The 17957-nt window shown below is 40.9% G+C and overlaps 2 protein-coding genes across 2 annotated transcripts; both read left to right on the top strand.

Annotated features, from left to right (window-relative positions):
• The first annotated feature begins 376 nt into the window (after nucleotides 1-376).
• On the top strand, nucleotides 377-2944 carry ndufaf4 (NADH:ubiquinone oxidoreductase complex assembly factor 4). Its single transcript, XM_030046645.1, has 3 exons — nucleotides 377-555; nucleotides 720-826; nucleotides 1746-2944. Exons 1-3 carry the CDS (start codon nucleotides 423-425, stop codon nucleotides 2049-2051), a joined length of 546 nt encoding a protein of 181 aa, XP_029902505.1. The 5' UTR covers nucleotides 377-422; the 3' UTR covers nucleotides 2052-2944.
• Nucleotides 2945-4802: 1858 nt separating this feature from the next.
• gpr63 (G protein-coupled receptor 63) lies at nucleotides 4803-13119 on the top strand. Its single transcript, XM_030046644.1, has 2 exons — nucleotides 4803-5286; nucleotides 9454-13119. The coding sequence occupies exon 2, from the start codon at nucleotides 9569-9571 to the stop codon at nucleotides 10799-10801; it is 1233 nt and encodes a 410-aa protein (XP_029902504.1). The 5' UTR covers nucleotides 4803-5286; nucleotides 9454-9568; the 3' UTR covers nucleotides 10802-13119.
• Nucleotides 13120-17957: the final 4838 nt, after the last annotated feature.

Raw genomic sequence — 17957 nt, 5'->3', positions numbered from 1 at the left:
TGCTGTAAGTAGCTTATATGTCTAAAACATTGTGAATTATATTTTAAGTTCTGATATACTGTAAATTAAATAGGTGAAAGAACTGTTTCGGGAAATTGCCTTTAATGTTTATGGTGTTATTTTATAGATATTATAGTGTATTTTGCAATTATAGCAATGCTGTTGGACTTTAAAAGCAACATATATGGATTTTTATGGGCATATTTTGAGTTCTGGTATTGGGCTGGTTTTTGGGCCCTTTTTATACCCGGTTGGGCGGCTTTTGGGCTGGTTTTGAGTTGCTGTTTGGCTGCTTTTGTCTCACAGACCTGGCAACCCTGCTGTTCACGGTGAATTCGCCTTCGCCTTTCTGGAAGAGAGTGAACCTTCCCGCTCGCCGTCGAACGTTTGAATAATCTTTATTGTGCGCTGGGTTTTGTAACATGTCCAACATGGGGGCACGGGTTGCGCGAATGATGAGGAACTTCAACCTGGAGAACCGGGCGCTGCGGGAGATCTCCAAGGAGAAGCCGACGGCAGCGCCCCGATACCCGGGTACCAGCAGCGGGGGCGAGGGTGAGTGGGCACACACACCCGGGGGATGGCTCATCCTCCGCCGCGGCTTGTGTAACCGCGTCGCCGGGGTCAGCCCAGGCTGCTGCTCACATTTGGACACACAAAATCCAAACTGTCAGCATCATCAAAGCACGTTTTTAACAATTTTTTTCTCTGTCTTGCAGCAACGGAGGTGAAGGAGGCAGCAAATCAAATCCACCAGAAAAACGACCCGTTTCTGTCGCTGCTGAAGTCCGTGTATGTGGAGTCGACAGACCCGGTGGCATCAGAGGTCAGATGTGGCAAAGGCTTGGTTTTCTGTCTCTTCTGTTTCATATTGACCAGTGGGACATATTTCGACATCACATGGGATTAACCACGACGATAGTAAACATGCACTAACTCATAAATCAGTTAATTAGGTGTTGATATCCAGTAATCTGTGAGAATAATAATACACGCACTGGATAATTGGGGATATGAACACCTTGTGTGGCTCATGTGTCTGTGGAATAACCACACTTGATGTTGTAATTGTATTGTATTCCTCAGCTCCTATATTATACACTAATTAAAGCTGATTTCCTGGATTTGGCAGGTCAATGTTAGTGAACCCTAAGCTGTGTTGGTGCAGGCATGTACCTCCCAATCAGGCCAGAGTACAAGCTTTAATCCCTTGTTAATCTGTACTGACTGTGTATTTTCTTTATTAAAAGATACAATGCAAGCTTCATATACATTATCTGTTTTAGACTGTGGATTTCTTCTTCATATTGTTTTATCTTCAGTCAAGAAATATCATCATGTGCTTAACTCCGAGCGGTTGTTCAACCCTCCAAGCAGTGTTGAAATAATGTTTTTGATGGCCACACGGGAATTAAAACACTGTTATGGGAGTGTGTATGCACAGAGAGTTGACAGATTAACCCTTGAAAGCTCACACACAGTTTTATTAAGCCAAGTTCAGGCTTAATAAAAAAAAAAAGGAGAAGTCATGTGAGGTCATTTCATGAGGGAAATTATTTGCATAATAAGGGCATAAACAATTTTTTCTAACATGACTTGAGAGTTTTTTCAGGGATACGCAAAGAAAAGTATTTATGTAGAGCTGGTGGTGATGGAAGACACAGAGGGAGCATTCACCTCACGTCTTCATAATTCAGTTTCCTAAAACACTGCCGACTCACTTCCTGTGCTCCGTCTTCACACAGGCACCGAAGCCCGCGGCCGTGCAGGCAGACGAGGAGCGCCGGCCGCTCAAGTACAGCTTACCCGGCGACCCGTACGGCCTGGTGGAGATCACAGATGTTCCCAAGGGCAAACTGTCGCTCGTGGAGGCCCTGAAAGCCCTGAGCAGTCACAAACGCGAACCTCAGACGTGGACGGCGGATAAGATCGCGCAGGAGTATTCCCTCGACTTGAAAGACACCAAAGCCCTTCTAGAGTTCTTCATCCCCTTCGAGGTCAAAATCATCCCGCCCAAGACTGAAAACGCAAAGCAGATCAAGGGTTCCTAGGACAATACTAACACAACAATGACCTGATTTATTTATTTACGGGAATAAATTTCAGTGGGAGTGTGGCCTGCTTCAGGTTTCCATTTTGACAAGGAATATAGGCTGTGTGTGTCCAAATGAAGGTAGACAATATTTTGAATCATACATAGCCATTTTTCTTCGACATGTTCAGTCAAACCTCATTCATATGAAGCTGTGTAGCTCAGCGTTTTTATTTAATCATCACTTTAGCTGGGCAGTGTATTCAAGCAGTATTTGTTGTAGCAATCCATTTCCATTTGGATGTTGGCATTTATTGTATCTGGTGGTCCAACAGTATTCTCGCTTCTTGTTAAAGAGAACATCAGATGGGAGAAAGTGGCTTATATCAGATGGGGAAAACCGTTCCAGGGCTCTTGTTTCTAATCCATCCAGTTAACTCGGATTTTACTGACTGGAAAAAAATGGAAATCGCAGCTTGACCCGAGCTGAAGTCACGACACGAGCCGACTTGATCCCTCAGTGTCGCTCTGCATTTACTCTTAAGGTCAGATTTCCTCCTCAAAAATGTTTCTGTGTCAGTTCATGGCACTGTTTTTTCTCCACTTTGCGGAGGATATTGCATACCGACACAAGGGCGCAGTCATGTCATTGTTTCACTGGGTGTCATCATTCATTTAGAGCCACGAGTCAGTAGGAAACATTCGGCCCGCAAACTGCAGTGTGTTTCTTTCACAAGGTTAAATCTCCTGGAGCGTTCACATGTCACAGTGAACCAGTGAACCAGTATATATGGGAAATGTTTGGATTGTATTGATTGTTTTATGGCACTGGCACTAATTTGCTGCATATACGCACAACTTTTTTTTTTTTTTTTTTTTTTTAAATTTAAATAAATGACTTTATTTTAGGCATTAAGTCTTGTTTTTACTGTCATGTATGTACTGAAGTATGATATATATTTGAGAGAGAGAGCTTATGAGAATTTTAATTTTAATTGAATGTTTTTTCTGAGATATTAGAAACTGAGGGGCTTTGATAAACGTGCTGGAGGCAAACTGTTTGGGGACATTTTGATGAATCCTTCGCGTTAATCATCTCAGACAATCTTGGCAGGCTGGCATTGCCTGAACCCTCAAAACACACAGCAAACGTTCAGACTTTATTATCACAGTGAAGAAAACAATATCAGCTAACAATAGATTCATATCAGAGATCCTTAACTGCTTAACTTCCAACATAGAAAAACACCAGAGCATATCAGTGTGTTTAAATATGTTTAGGCTACCGGAGAATTTTGATGTCTAAAATACTCTGGATCTGTCTTTAGATATGGAGGTGACAGTTTGTTGAAGGAATTATATTTTAATCAAAATATACATTCAACGGATGTTATTTTATATGAAAAAAAAAAAAGCACTTTTGTCAGTTTACAGTGTGTCTTTAAACATTCTCATTTGGGAATTTATTTTATTTATTTTATTGTACCCAAGGATTAGTTGGCACAGACATGAAACCCTGTACTACCTGTTGTTTCCATCACTGACGTCACATTATGACAGTGACCTCTAAATGCTACAAACTGTGTAACATTGTATCAATCCCTTCCCACGCGCACGTGCCCTAAAAGACCACTTCCTCCAAGCAAAAGCCACGCCCCCTTCACCGGAGAGGCCATTTCTCATTGGATAACGTTGAAAGTAGGCGTGTCCCTCCGAGCGCGTCCACTGTGGCCCGTGCCACTGGTTCATGTGTGTGTCTGTTAGCAGCAGCCACAGACCGCAGTCAAGTCAGACACCGGCAGCACGAGCGCAACCGGAAACTGCGATGTTGCATCACTGATGAGATAGGAAATGTCTGAGTTAAATGTAAAAAATAGCAAAAGCAAAAAATCTTTAATTGCTTTAAATGCAAAGTGAAAGTTGGGCCGTCAAAGGATAATAAAATTCTGTACTTTGGTGGCGTTGATGAGGTAATTAATATATAATGTGCACATTTTGGATTTAAGGGGCACTCTTTAAATCCATTGCACTGGTCTTTAACACTAGAAACTGAGATCTAGTTTCACATAAACCACAATGTCACATTAGTACCAAGCTTTTTATAGTTGTTATTATGACAAAACTAAAAGTGTGGAGGAAAAAAAACATTTTAGTTAACTGAAACAAAAATACAAAACTAGGCTTTAGGGAGGTGTGTGTGTGTGTGTGTGTGTGTAGGTTGGGGGGGGGGGGGGGGGGCTAAGATATTGTGTACTTACAAAACTAATTAAGATCAACTAAAAATATAAAGAAACTGGCGTTAGTTTTGGTCAAGTTAAAGCACAGGGATGCATTGGTGCTCATGTTTATTGAGACTGAGACGTCTACATCACCTTTGTATTTGTATTGTAATACCTATTCTAAACTTAAATTTAAAACTTAAACTTAAAACTTAAATCCAATCAAACACCCCATATTATAATAAGACAAAAAAAAAAAAAAAAAAAAAAAAAACTAATACGGAAACTAATAAAAACTAAATATTTTACAAACTGAAACAAGCAAACCCACTCTGGAAACTAACTGAAACTAAACTAAATTGATAACAAAAATAAAAACGAAATTTAAAAAAAGGAAAAGAAAAATACAAATCCATAAAAACTCAAAAAGCACATGCACTCTCATTGAGCTGTGGGGGTTTTATTTTGAAAGCCCCAGCCGGACGCAGTACATGTGTACTCCCGTTTCCTTGACGATGGTACCCGACAGCGAGTTTCCAGTGGAGTAATAATTAGCCCACATCGATTTGTGTGGTACGTTTCACGCAGGAGGACAGGCTAGTCCAAAACCTCACGAAAGAAAACGCAGCCTTGGACTAAAGCGAGAGGCTTTTTTAAAAAAATGCATCCACTTTAAACCAAAACCACCGAATCAGTGCGGCTCTTTTTCCTTTTCCTTTTTTTTTGGCTCCGTTGAAAACAAAGCGAGAGTTACCCGAGAGCAAACCCAGATGCCGATTTCACTTTACGGGTTTCAGCTGTGTAGGAGGCGAGAGCGTCGGCGAATGTCGCACTGCTGCTGAAACCCATACATATTTCATTGTATTTATTCATTTTAAATCAAGCAGCCTGTTTTATTTTTTATTTTTTTTATTTTTTGGCCGGGATAACGACTGATGTCTTGACTACAAAGAGGAGAAAAGCTTCATTTGGGCGGGGAGATGCACCATTTGGAGGACTGAGCTTCACTTCAGCCGACATGGGAGAATGAAGCAGGTAATATCGACAAGGCTTGGCGTTTGAAACGGTCGACAGTCAAATTAAATACCTAAATATCGCATATATATTTGATAAGCCATAAGTTGAAGCGTATTTTGTGGCCTCTTGTCGTGTAGAAACAGCCGCTTGTTGTCGTCTGGAGGTAAACTCTCCATGAAGCCCACCAGCTCTACCATTTTGTTGGGGGGAAGGAAGATAGAAAAAAAAAATAATAAAAAAAATAAAATAAGACTCTACACATTATTATTTACCTGTTTGGAAATGTCACACAGGCATATGAGTGGCAGCAAACGGTGAACTGCTCGAGTTGGCTTTAATTGCACCGCCAACTTGGAGGTTAATCAAGTGAAGGCCTGGTTTTGAATGAGGTGTAATTGCATTTGGCATTGATTTTTTTTTTTTTTTCTTCTTCTTCTTCACGTTTGGCCACATTGCAGGACACAGCTCGGCTTAACACACTGCAAGCTCACTGACATATTTGGGTCAGAGGGTTGTGGAGGTGCATGGAGGTGTTTCATGTCTTTTTGGGGGGCTAAAAAGTCAGGCTGCAACATCCACATCTGTCTGTGGTCACCCTGTTTCTTATCATTATCTTTTCACTATTGACCTAAAAACTGAAATACTGTGTTTCATAGGTGACATGTCTCTTCTTTACCGCATTAAACATGTCAGTCTTTTACAGCACGTGCGCAAAAGCCTTACCTGAAATATTTCAGTAATGTAGTATCAAATTATGGTGTTTCTTTTGTGCAAAATCTGAACTGAAATGGACTTTCCTTAATTCAAGCCTGCAAAATGTGGCCCTTAGTGTTTCACAGACCCCAGTTTTGGTGTATTATACTACTATACTGCAGGGCTGCATCACTTCCCGCACCAGCTAGCCTAATGGTTAATTTCATTATTTAGTTGTTTATCAGTTATCTTTTTGATCAATCATTTAGTCTATGTTTTAAAAAATAATGAGAAATGTTCTTATGAGGTTAGTCTAGCCCACCAGGTGATTTCTTCAAATGGCTTAGTGTGGCCAGCAAGCCCAAAAATAAAAGTATTAACTTAATAATGATATGATTGGAGGCAAATAAGCAAATATTAGGATGTATTGGAGCTGTAATCAGCAAATATTTTGGATTTTAATTTGATTAATGACTAGTCAAATATCAAAATTGTAATCAATTAATTTCATTAAGTATCAGTTGATTGAGTAATTGCTTAAGCATGGCTCCACAGATTCACATGTCTCTATATATTCATATATATATATATGTGTGTGTGTGTGTGTGTTGCCCATTCATTTGCACTTAGTGTCACAACTATGCATCGGCTACTGTTAAGGTGAATGAACAAAAACGCAACATATGGGGAGATACAGGTATGAATACTGTCAGTTGACACGTTATCAGGGTTTCAGTAACTTTTTGAAATAGATCCCGTGCCTCCTGATAGGTTGTGTTTGCCATAAACTAATAAACTGTGACGTTCACGACGGGGCTGCCTGCGAACAATCCTCACGTTAAGTGCACTTGCTTGACATTCTGGGTTGCAGCACCAGTATGAAAAGCTCTCAACCCATTTCTCCCTGCAATTCTCTGTCACATAATTGCGTTGCCACATATTTGAACAATACCCAGTCTTCAAGAAGCCTAAGACCCCGATCATCCCTTTTACTGCAGGTTTATATGATTGCATTGAGGCCGAAGAGGCTATTTTAACGTTTTTAGGTCACTCTGCCTGAAAGTAATGGAAACAGATGTGTCATTACCTTCCCGGTTGAAGTAGACTGCTCCACAATACATATTTGGTCTGCCATGCCCATGCCCCTGGAAAAGGAAAAAAAAAAACATTCTCTTTAGAAGATGTGACATGCTGGGGATGTTAAGTGAGCAGACGAGGAAGTAGACCAAGATTAAGACTGTTTTCGTATTTGCTCTCATTCACCACGTCCTCATTGTTATGAGGCTGTGGGTAATTGCAGCAGACAATGTGCTTGTCATCACCATATGAATAAACCACAGTCTTGTAGCCTCGCTGCTGTCAGCCAGTTTATCTCCTTAATGCAGCATTTTTCTGTCATGACTTGTCTCAGTGACATAAAATAACATGCTTATTTCTCTGCTGTCGGTTTAATTACTACCCATCCAGGTATCAGAATAGCAGCCAACCTGCGTTTTCATTAGCACGTCCGCATAAAAGGTGGCCTAGCGTTTTAATGCCTGCGCAGCACATATAATTACATATAATTGTATTTGCTCAGTTCTCTCACCCACATGTGACTAAAAATAGGAACGGTGATGTTTGATTTGAGGGAAAATGTATTGGTTTTAACGGCTGGGATGTGGGCTCCTTTTAAAAACCATCCCTTTGCACAGAATGGCCAGAACATTTAGTATTTGACATTTGCCACTTAGCCATTGTAAATGATACCAGGCCGTCTTGAAATAACAGTGCCCAGTGTTTATACAAGTGATAAGGCGTTTTATTGCACTATTGACTTGTCCCCAGTTGAACACTGGCTGTTGGGTAGTGACACGGTTTGAAAGAAACAACTTCAAGGCTATTCATAATTACATCTTGGCCAGAGAGCTAAGAGATTTTTTTTTTGTGTGTGCGCATTTGTGCCATATGCATTTTCATTTTTAATCAAGCATGTAGCTAATGCTGTTGGCCAGAGTGACTTTGAGGGAGTGCAGCAGTGCTTTAGCATCATTATTACAACGTGTGGTAGGTACGCCGCTGGTTCTTTGAACACATTTTGGAATAAATTGCTTTAGCTTTTAACCTTAATCATAACACCATAATTATAGCAGTCATGCTTTGGTGCATACAAAATTAACATCTTGGGCACTAAACTGAATAGTGATGAGCTCCTGTATTGTGTGGGCAGCAGCTTGTGTGTTTATTAATTGGAAAATAGCTACAATAGAAACTCTTTGAAACACTTTTCTTCCTCCAAGCGCTGTTCTCTCTCATGTCACTACTAATCGCTGTTCAGAGAGAATTACATCGCCCAGCCTGCTTGATCTCAGGTTAAAACAAAAAAAAACAAAAAGCAAACCTGGGGTGATGTTTGAAGATCCACTCCCCTTAAAATCTTTTTTTTTTTTTTTCCTGTTTTTAATGCGTTTTACTAGAACATCCACAACTATAGTGATGTATAGGCCTACTAAGTGCTCCACTGATCATAGAGCATTTTTTTTTTTTTGTGGCAGTCAAAACGCCACTTCACAGAAATCAGGATTGATGCAGGCCGTGTAGGTTTACTGGTCTGTTACGTCACAGACTGTTAACCAGTCGTAGCCTCAATATCTCTCACTATTTGCATATTTCACTAAAGATCCATGCCTACTAAATGAAGGCAAATGTGTAGAGCTACATCTAAGCCATTTAAAGGCATGAATGATTTTTTTCATGGAATAACTTATTAAGTAATTTTGTTTGACAGAGATTAACAAATGCCAGGAATGGGTCTTAAACTCTGAAGAACGGGTCTCTTTTTACATTTGAGAGGGATCACGGCACTGTGGAGTTAATTGGGGGAGTAAAGGCCTAGACATTTCTGCCATTCCTCCCACCTAACCCCGAGCAGATTAGAAACTCACTGTCTCACTCATGACTACTCTGAAGGGAATTTGATGGAAAGGATATTGTCTTAATCTCTAGATCGCCTTTCAAAATGCCTGCTCTCAGTGGCTGTGACATAAGACGAAAGCGATTATAATTACAACTATTGGATTAGGGCTGCACATTTAATTGAAATATAATATCTGTATCACTGAGTTCCATCTCCAAATTGCAGAAGCATTAATTTTATGATAAATGTGTGACAAAATAGCGTTATAAATGAAATATCATGGTGCAACAGAGATGCCCCGGCCTACAAATTGTGTTCTCCAGACATAACGTGCAGGCCACAACAGATCACCACTTTATCATCATTTTTCTATTTTTTTTCCAGTGAAAATGAAAATTAAGCAAAATAATCATTCCCCCTAAAATTGTGAATCATATCACAGTTGCAATACCCAAAGCCAGGTCACAATAATTACTGTTGTTTTAACCTGTTTTTAGTTGTCAGGATGGAATATTGTTCATTAATGACAGTAACACCACACTGTGTCATGATTTACTTGCTTTCCTATGTTCATTAAATTTGTGTGTACTTCTTAGGGTTTCGAAGCCACGAAGATGCTGGCGTGTTTGGTTGAGCAGGGATTTTCTGCACCCACGGCATCATGTTCAGTGTGATACCACCAGCGATGATGCCTCTTCACCCTGGGGAAGAATGGTTCGCCTTACTGTTGTTCCCCTTCCAGAGGCAGGGGACATTAACGGCAGTCACTGCTGCCTCGTTACGGGGCTGCTGAACCTTTCCAAGAGGCCGGCGATGGAGAACATCTCCATGGCAAACGCCTCCCACGGCTCCCGGGTGCCTCCAGAGCCGGTCACGCCCACAGCGGAGGCCCAGGAGAGTCTGCAGGGCGTCGGCCTGCCTCTTCAGGTCTTCTTCTGCATCCTCATGATTGCCATCCTGCTGTTGGCCCTCCTGGGAAACGTGGTGGTGTGCCTGATGGTCTACCAGAGGTCCGCCATGCGCTCCGCCATCAACATCCTGCTGGCGAGCCTGGCGTTTGCGGACATGATGCTGGCCATCCTGAACATGCCCTTTGCTCTGGTTACCGTTGTTACTACACACTGGATCTTTGGAGACGTTTTCTGTCGAGTGTCGGCCATGCTTTTTTGGTTCTTTGTGATTGAGGGCGTGGCTATACTGCTTATAATAAGCATAGATCGTTTTCTTATTATTGTCCAGAAACAAGACAAGCTGAGCCCACGCAGAGCCAAAGGGCTCATAGTGGTCACCTGGGGACTCGCTTTCATTTTCTCCTTCCCACTGGCTGTTGGTTACCCGTCCCTCGAGATCCCCTCCAGGGCTCCTCAGTGTGTGTTCGGCTACAGCAGCGAGCCTGGTTACCACGCCTACGTGTTGATACTAATGCTAGTCTTCTTCTTCATCCCCTTCATGGTCATGCTGTACACGTTCATGGGGATCCTGAACACCATCCGCCACAATGCAATCCGCATCCACAGCCACCCAGACAGCATCTGTCTGAGCCAGGCCAGCAAACTGGGCCTGATGAGCCTGCAGAAGCCCTTCCAGATGAACATAGACATGAGCTTCAAGACCCGTGCCTTCACCACCATCCTCATCCTCTTCTCCGTGTTTACAGTGTGCTGGGCACCCTTCACTGCCTACAGTCTGGTCACGACCTTCAGCAGTGGGTTCTATCATAAAGACAACTTTTTTCAAATCAGCACGTGGCTCCTTTGGTTGTGCTACCTCAAGTCGGCCCTCAACCCTCTCATTTACTACTGGCGGATCAAGAAGTTCCGTGACGCCTGCCTTGATCTGATGCCCAAGTACTTCAAGTTTCTTCCTCAGCTGCCAGGCCACACAAAGAGGCGTATACAGCCGAGCGCTGTGTATGTGTGTGGAGAGCACCGCTCTGTGGTTTAAAGGAAAAATCCACCCTTTAATACTTAAATACTGTTAAAACAAACAAAAACGGCTGCTTGCAGCGCGTTCTGATGGCTCAGTGGCTTGTATCATATAACCACAGTGTCCTGGTTTCGAATCCAGCCGGGACCTTTGTCACATCTCATTCTTTTTCCAGTCTCTTTTCACTGCATCCTTAAGGGAAGGAAAAACGCAACAATAATACAAAGTTACAAAAAAAATAAACAGCTCTTGGCGATGTGCCTTGCATTTCTGGGCCCATTTTGTTGTTTTCTGATTTTTTTTTTTTTTTTTTTTTTTTTTTTTTTAAATCAAACAGATATCTGGCCAAACATAAACTAGAGCTGAACATGGTTCCAAATTTTCCAGCCCATCTCAACTTTTGGCCTTGAAAAAATTAACATAGTTAGCATGAAAAGTTCTGCCCAAACCAAAGCAGAAAATGAATGATAATGGTTTAGATAACAGCCTGAGCTCCAGTGGGACGTAAAATAGGCCTGAATTAATTTCTCCATTAGATGATGATCTCACGCTAAACAAGATATTCCCCCTCATGATGCTATAGGCTTGTATATCGTTTGACACAAAAGAGGAGAGGAGTCTCATTCCTGGACAAAACAGACTGTTATAATAAAATAGGCTCCTGTCTATAATAAATAACTATAGAGACAGCATAGCTTATTGTAAGTTGTAACATATTTTATCAGATGCGTCAACAGCTGGTGGGGGGCTAAAGGGTTAACTGTGCTGCTCTTTGGCTCTTCTGGTTCATCAAATACAAACTGAAAAAATAAAAAGGTCAGGCCCAACCTGAACCAAGCAATTAAACCAGGAATAAAGCTTGAACTCTATCAAACCCATTGGGTCTCATAAGATTTGGAGACAGAGTTGGAAACGTTGGACACTTTTCTGCTTTCAAGATACGCCTCTCTTTGGCCATCTTCACTATCTGAACAATCTGGAAGTGTCTTAGAGGCTTGTTACACCGGTGATCTGTTGATGAAATAAAGGCTAACATTTTTTGTTTAATCCAAAGTGGCATCACTCATTCGATTTGCTGAAGCTCACTGCAAGTTTGCAAACTTTCATTAAAACTACCTAGCTGCTAGGTTTCCCCTCTTTCGCTCGCATCGCGCTCTGTTAGAAACAGGTGTAAATGTCAAGCTCAAACAAAGACAACGTAATGGTACCTCTGTATATTTCTAATGCAGCTACAGAGGAATTTAATAGCAGTGTCAGTCCCTGGAAGCAAAGAGCAATGGCCTCTGTCTAGACTCACCATTTTGCACAATTATAGAGTACGACATCGTAGAGGAGGCAGAGAGGAGTTTTCTGTACTAGAAGAACACGTCTTACTTTTACTATCCTTATCGCTGTTGCTCTGTCCGCCTCCAGACACTGCTGAGTGGATTACGTTGTCACTCCTCTGAGGTAGGGCTGGGCAATAAATCAAGCAAATGGGTGAATGCCAGTTGATGTTTTAAATTGATGCGATGAACAGCTTAATTGTAAATTGAGATTTTGACTATGTATGTCATAACATGGGGAACCCCACCTGCTGAGCACTCCAAAACAAGCCCCAGTTTGAACGTGCATGCTCCAGAAATACATGTGCAAATCACCAGTCACATGATCACGCATCATGAGTCTTGAAAAGTTTGAAAAAAAAAGAGAGAGAGAGAGACTTGGGGGGAAAACGAGTTGAGACTGTGAAAAAGAGACTTTATTTTTTGGCTTTATCGCCCAGTCCCACTTTGAGGGCTGTCAAAGGGCATCCTGGGAAATGTGAGCTATTACTGACCGAAATACAAGAGGACGAGGCAGGTTGAGAGGAAGTAGGGCACCCAAAAAAAGAAGTTAAAAGAACCACTTCATGAAATAACTCAAAAATCACAAATTGATTTTTTTTCTTTTTTTTTTTTTTTTCTATATGATGTAACGGTGTGAAAGTATCCAAGGGTGGATTTCTGCTTTAATCCTGGACTGGGAGGACAGGTTCCCTCTTCACTGCCACTGGACTTTGTTCGACCATAACTCCAGTCTTCTCTCATCACTGAAACCATGAGTCGTGGGAAACGACAGTATGTTTTCGCTATGTAGAATTTATTTTACAAGGCATGTATATGAACAGCTTCTATGGAATTTGAATATGGCCAGATAACGGCCACAACACATTTGAACGTGTATTTCTATTTAAATGTTTTGGATGTGCCTATTGATTAGTCTATTTGCCAGTAAGAATGCTGCTATTTCTGGTGAAAATGTGCAATTTCAGTGTACTGTACCTCTGTTGAATGTAATAAAAAAAATAGACATTTCTTACCTTGTTAACACTGGATTAAGTGTGTTTTTCTTAGTTTTACGGCTCAGATTACACGATCATACGTAACACATCCTCACCGCTCGTGTTACTGACAGGAGACTTGGCTGCAGCTTCTTACTGGCCTTCATCACAGCCCAAAGGAACAGTTGTTTGTTGACCGTCAGAAACCATTATAAATGTTTTAATGTCTTTTAAAGTGTTAAGGAACACTCCCGTCTGGTGTGTCCATTTGTAATCCTTGCATTGATTCAGCAACTGTTGTTCTGCACTATGTTCTTTTTAGCAGTTCAGAAACTTAACAGCTAAACTTTAAATAAAAACCTGTCAGAAAGCGCAGTTTACATGGGGTTTGTGAGTAGGAAATTTCCAACAAAATATTTGACTGTACTCGGTCAAAATGAGCCTCTCGTTTTGCACGAGGGCATTTTTAGTGGCTTTTGACACAATTTTTTTGTCCAGTTGCCCTGTGCTGAAGGCTAAAAAGAAGCTGCAGCAGTGTTAAGTTACTAGTCACTAAATTAGTAGTGAGGTTGTGTTATGAATGATGGAACAAACACTGTACTGTTGATTCTTTTTTATTATTGCTTTTTAATTTGCACAAAAGGAAGAAAAAATATGATTACAAACAACTTATCCCATTTTCAGCCTCCAGGCACCAGTAAATAATTGCAGCTTGATGTTCCCCTGCAGGCGCCCCACCTTTGACTTTGTTAATTGGATCCACATTTTTTACTGAAATTTTTATTGCAGGAGCCTTTGACAAATTCATTGTATTTTGCATTTATGTCCCTAAAACATTTACTCTGTAAGAATGCCCCAGTATTTCAAGTGATTACGAGTAAAACGAGTAAATTATGAGTAAAAACGAGTAAAAACTACATTCATCCAGTTTTGTATCAAATAAATTACTTCTGGTAATTTTACTTGAGACAGGAGTTAGTTTGCAGAATGCTCCACTCACGTAAACACACGTTATCTCACGTGTTTGTGAGACTGTTTATGTGTGGCCTTCCTGCCAGCTTTGTGTTAATTAGTCTCATCCTATGCGTCACCAGAGTCTCCTTTTTCCACCCAGGGACTCGGCTTCCTGTCATTGTATGCCGATTGCTTCCACGAGGGTGAAATGCGCCCACAGTGCATTTACTGTATGTGTCACCTCTCTGTAACAGCATTTCCTCCAGGTTTGCCTTGACCTCGAGCACGCCTGGCAGTCGCACGCCTCAGTGCTGCACGGGCCACCTGTTGTGCCGCACAGCTCAATATGGAAATGACCGGGAGCCGTGTTAGCGGCCGTGCCCTGACACCAGGCCATGGCTCTGTTTATAGTCTGTTGTGCAGAAAGCATCGGGCTGGAAGGCTGCCCGTGATGTACTCTGTGTCGGGAAAATAAATGTAAATCAGAATTTAATTTGAAACAGAGCGTATTTCAAAGCCACACACCTTTTTAATGTCAGACTAAAAGACGCATCAAAGAGCAGTTAATATTTGTGGACTCACAGGGGACATCAAAGCAGAGCAAATGAGGTTGCAGGCGGCTTGTAACCTGCTATCAAAAACACAAGCAGCCCAGAAAAGGTCAGTAGGTTGTTTTCAGAGGAAACCTCACGCTTGCTAGCCCCCGGTGACCTCGACGGCCCCTTTGCAGCCTGGCCGGGCCCAGGCAGATAAAGATACTTGTGATGGGCACTGTTGTTGAGTAATTCTGTCCAGCCTTGCGAATATAAAAGATGGCATTCTTAATCAGCTTCCTCCCTGGGATTTATTATTCAGCCAGCAGTGACTAATGAGCGCGCCCAGAGCTTTGAAGCTCACTTTAATCACAGCACTGAAGACTATTACCAAGCAACAGGAACTTGCAGATGTCTCAGGAGAATGTATGGTGACGGCGGATGGAGTGATGTTCAGCTGAAGAGGCTTTTATTCTTTAAAAAAAAAAATAGCTGTGTTATAAAGAGGCAGTCGTGGGCTGTGCTGTATCACATTCTGGCATTATTTTTTATTTCATTTAAAGGGGAAATATCATTCAGTTTCACAATAAATCTTTTGCTGTAGAACTTGAACAAACCCTTTACAAAGCCAGAAGCCAAAACAAAAAGAGTCAAACTCGTGATCAGCAGCCATCAAGGTCTAAAATCTGGATGGATGCCAAATATTTGTTTGCGCTTCTGCACCCAGGAAGAAAAACCTTGGTTCTCTCAGTTACATTTTGTCCCGATTCATTAGCCGTGGAACAATAATGATTTTGATCTTTAACCGCTTTGAGTGCTCAGGCTTCTGGCGCCGGGGGAAAATCCATCTTCAGAAATATTAATTGCACTGTTACAGATACAGCACTGGAATTCTTAATCACGCATTTTGAGTCAGCTTCCATTCCACGGTGGGAAAAGTACATAATTTGCTCCAACCTTATCAGTTAAAGGGGATGGGATATTATGTCAACAGTATTGCTGGCTTGTGTCTGCAAAAACCATCCACTGTGCAGGGCGAGATGATGTCTGCGACCCCAAGAGGAAGGTAAAAACACATCTTACGTCAGTTTTATGTGGCTAAGATGACAGGGAGGTATTCACAATGAATTCCTGAATTATTATTTGGGATGACATGCCAGACATTTTTTTTTTTCACCGCATCTCAGCCAAAGTAGCTACTGTAATATGAGATAACTGGTGACATTTTGACACTGATTTTTTTTTTCATAAAAAGCAGGCAGCTGTTGCCAAAATGTAACTGAATTGAATTCTCTTCATGTCTTCATTTGTAAGAATCTGTTGTCAAACATCAACTTAAGCTGCTCTTTAAAAAGCAACATGGATTGTCTCAATTTTGCACTATGAATCATTTTTTAAGAGTGGGTGGTACTGTTGTTTTTTTGGGGTTTTTTTTCCAAATGCTGGATATCTCATTTTAGAATGAAATTCTTTGGTTGACATCTTCTCTTGCTGCCAAGCCCAGAGGCCTCAGTAGAATACAGAAAGAAGAAGAAAAAGAAAAAAAAAAAGAAAGAAAGAATCTGGCCTCAAGTATAGGAGATGCTTGTTTCCATGGCGATCTGGAGCATGTGCTTGTGTGTATGATGACCTCACACATGCAGATCCCTCCTCAGCCTCCTCTGCCGGGCTGCAGACGGCGCCTGCCTCCACACGGCACATGGTACCGTCACATGTCAGCGGGGCGGAGGGCTTCATTTTCAGATTGTTTTCAAAATAATGCTTTGGACATAAAATACATAAACACTCCCTGGCTCGAGTTCAGCGTTCAGCATCTCTGCAATACGGAGGAGCCAGGCTGTTCCAACATGATTACATTGATAACTAAAGGCACAGGTTACCAGTTATCTTTGAATAACAAGATTCCCACAGGTCACCGAATCTCTGGAATATAACAGAATTTGAGATACAGAGAAAATCGGGGAATTCAATAAATCCTTAAATCAGGAAATATGAAATATCTTTAACTCACTAACAATAAAGCTCGACATATTTCTGGTTGTCACACTGGTGGTTTTGAGGTGTTACTGTGCATTGTGCAATCTCTTGTCTACAGCCCAAGCCTAATGTTATTGAACATCAGACTGTTTACCCCTTTTGAAGCTGAAAAACAAAATTAACATCCATGTCAAATTGTCAGGATAAAGAAGCAACCAAACGTCATGTCATTTTATGTTACAGAGAGCCTTGTAATTAGCACCATGAAAATATTAAGCCCTGTCAGTCATTTTTTTTTAGTTTTCCAAGCGATGGATTTGTCTTTGTTCAGGAGCTTGACGATACCTTTCAATGAATGCAAATCTGCAAATGAAAACCAGCATTTTCTCTCGTTGTCTGAATGCCTATAAATGTCTGAAACATCTTCTCTGCCCTTCTAAGATTAGGCAATTATTATTCAGCGCTACCGGAGTCATATGCAGTGCATGTTAATACTTGCTGTTGCTTCCCTCCAGTGTTGCAGAGCAGGATTACACGGTGTGAGGTCCTGTTTCAGGCTTTTGCAGTTCCGTGTTTGGCCACCAGAGGGCGCCAGTCAAACCTGTGTCACTGCAACTTTTCCTTTTTTTTATGTTTCAGACCACCAAATTGGCTTTCAGTGAGCGACAGACCACAGTTTCCGGGTAATATTCCCTAAGGACCCTGATATGAAAAGATAATTTGGTTTGTGTCGGGTTTAAATTGTTTACATGCCATAATTGATCACTGACAAATATGATTCAAAATGGTGAGATTAATACATAATGTTAAAATAATCACTCATTCATTTGTGTGTGTGTTCTAACAATCTTCAGTGGATTAAATTATAGTTAAATCAAACTATTCCTTTTGCTGAGGTTAATATTGTGGGGGACAAGGTTCCTACATATTAGCATTTTATTTTTTCGCCCCTCAGATTTCCATATATATATATATATATATATATATATATATATATATATATATATATATATATATATATATATATATATATATATTTTTTTTTTTTTTTTTTTTTTTTTTTTTTTTTTTTTTTTTTTTTTTTTTTCCTTAACTGGAGGTGAATATTTTGGTTGATGTTGCACATGATTTATGTAAATAATTGTTAAGGCACTCATCTCAACTAGGCTGAATCATTACAGAACAGTTGATTATTCTTTACAGTCACAAAATGTGAAATGTCAGTGTATATCCAACTACATCAAATCTGTGGTGTCCAAACATCATTTTCACACTTTTCATGGCTTGTGCGGGAGCCTTTATAGCTCCATGTGGTTATAAAGCTGTCAGTGTTGCTATGGAGACTACAGTTAAGTGACTTTACAACCTTTGAGTATGTAAAACTTAAAAAAACAAAAAAGCACAAATC

Source organism: Myripristis murdjan, chromosome 24, assembly GCF_902150065.1.
Source record: "Myripristis murdjan chromosome 24, fMyrMur1.1, whole genome shotgun sequence".
Taxonomy (NCBI): domain Eukaryota; kingdom Metazoa; phylum Chordata; class Actinopteri; order Holocentriformes; family Holocentridae; genus Myripristis; species Myripristis murdjan.
The sequence above is the reverse complement of the archived record's forward strand: the minus strand, read 5'-3'. Positions and strand labels throughout refer to the sequence as shown.

Excerpts from the sequence above, each read along its gene's own strand:
- gpr63 (XM_030046644.1), top strand. The coding sequence starts at position 9,569 with ATGGTTCGCCTTACTGTTGTTCCCCTTCCAGAGGCAGGGGACATTAAC.
- ndufaf4 (XM_030046645.1), top strand. The coding sequence starts at position 423 with ATGTCCAACATGGGGGCACGGGTTGCGCGAATGATGAGGAACTTCAAC. Across the intron at positions 556-719 it reads TACCAGCAGCGGGGGCGAGG|CAACGGAGGTGAAGGAGGCA; the intron begins GTGAGTGGGCAC and ends TCTGTCTTGCAG. Across the intron at positions 827-1,745 it reads CAGACCCGGTGGCATCAGAG|GCACCGAAGCCCGCGGCCGT; the intron begins GTCAGATGTGGC and ends GTCTTCACACAG.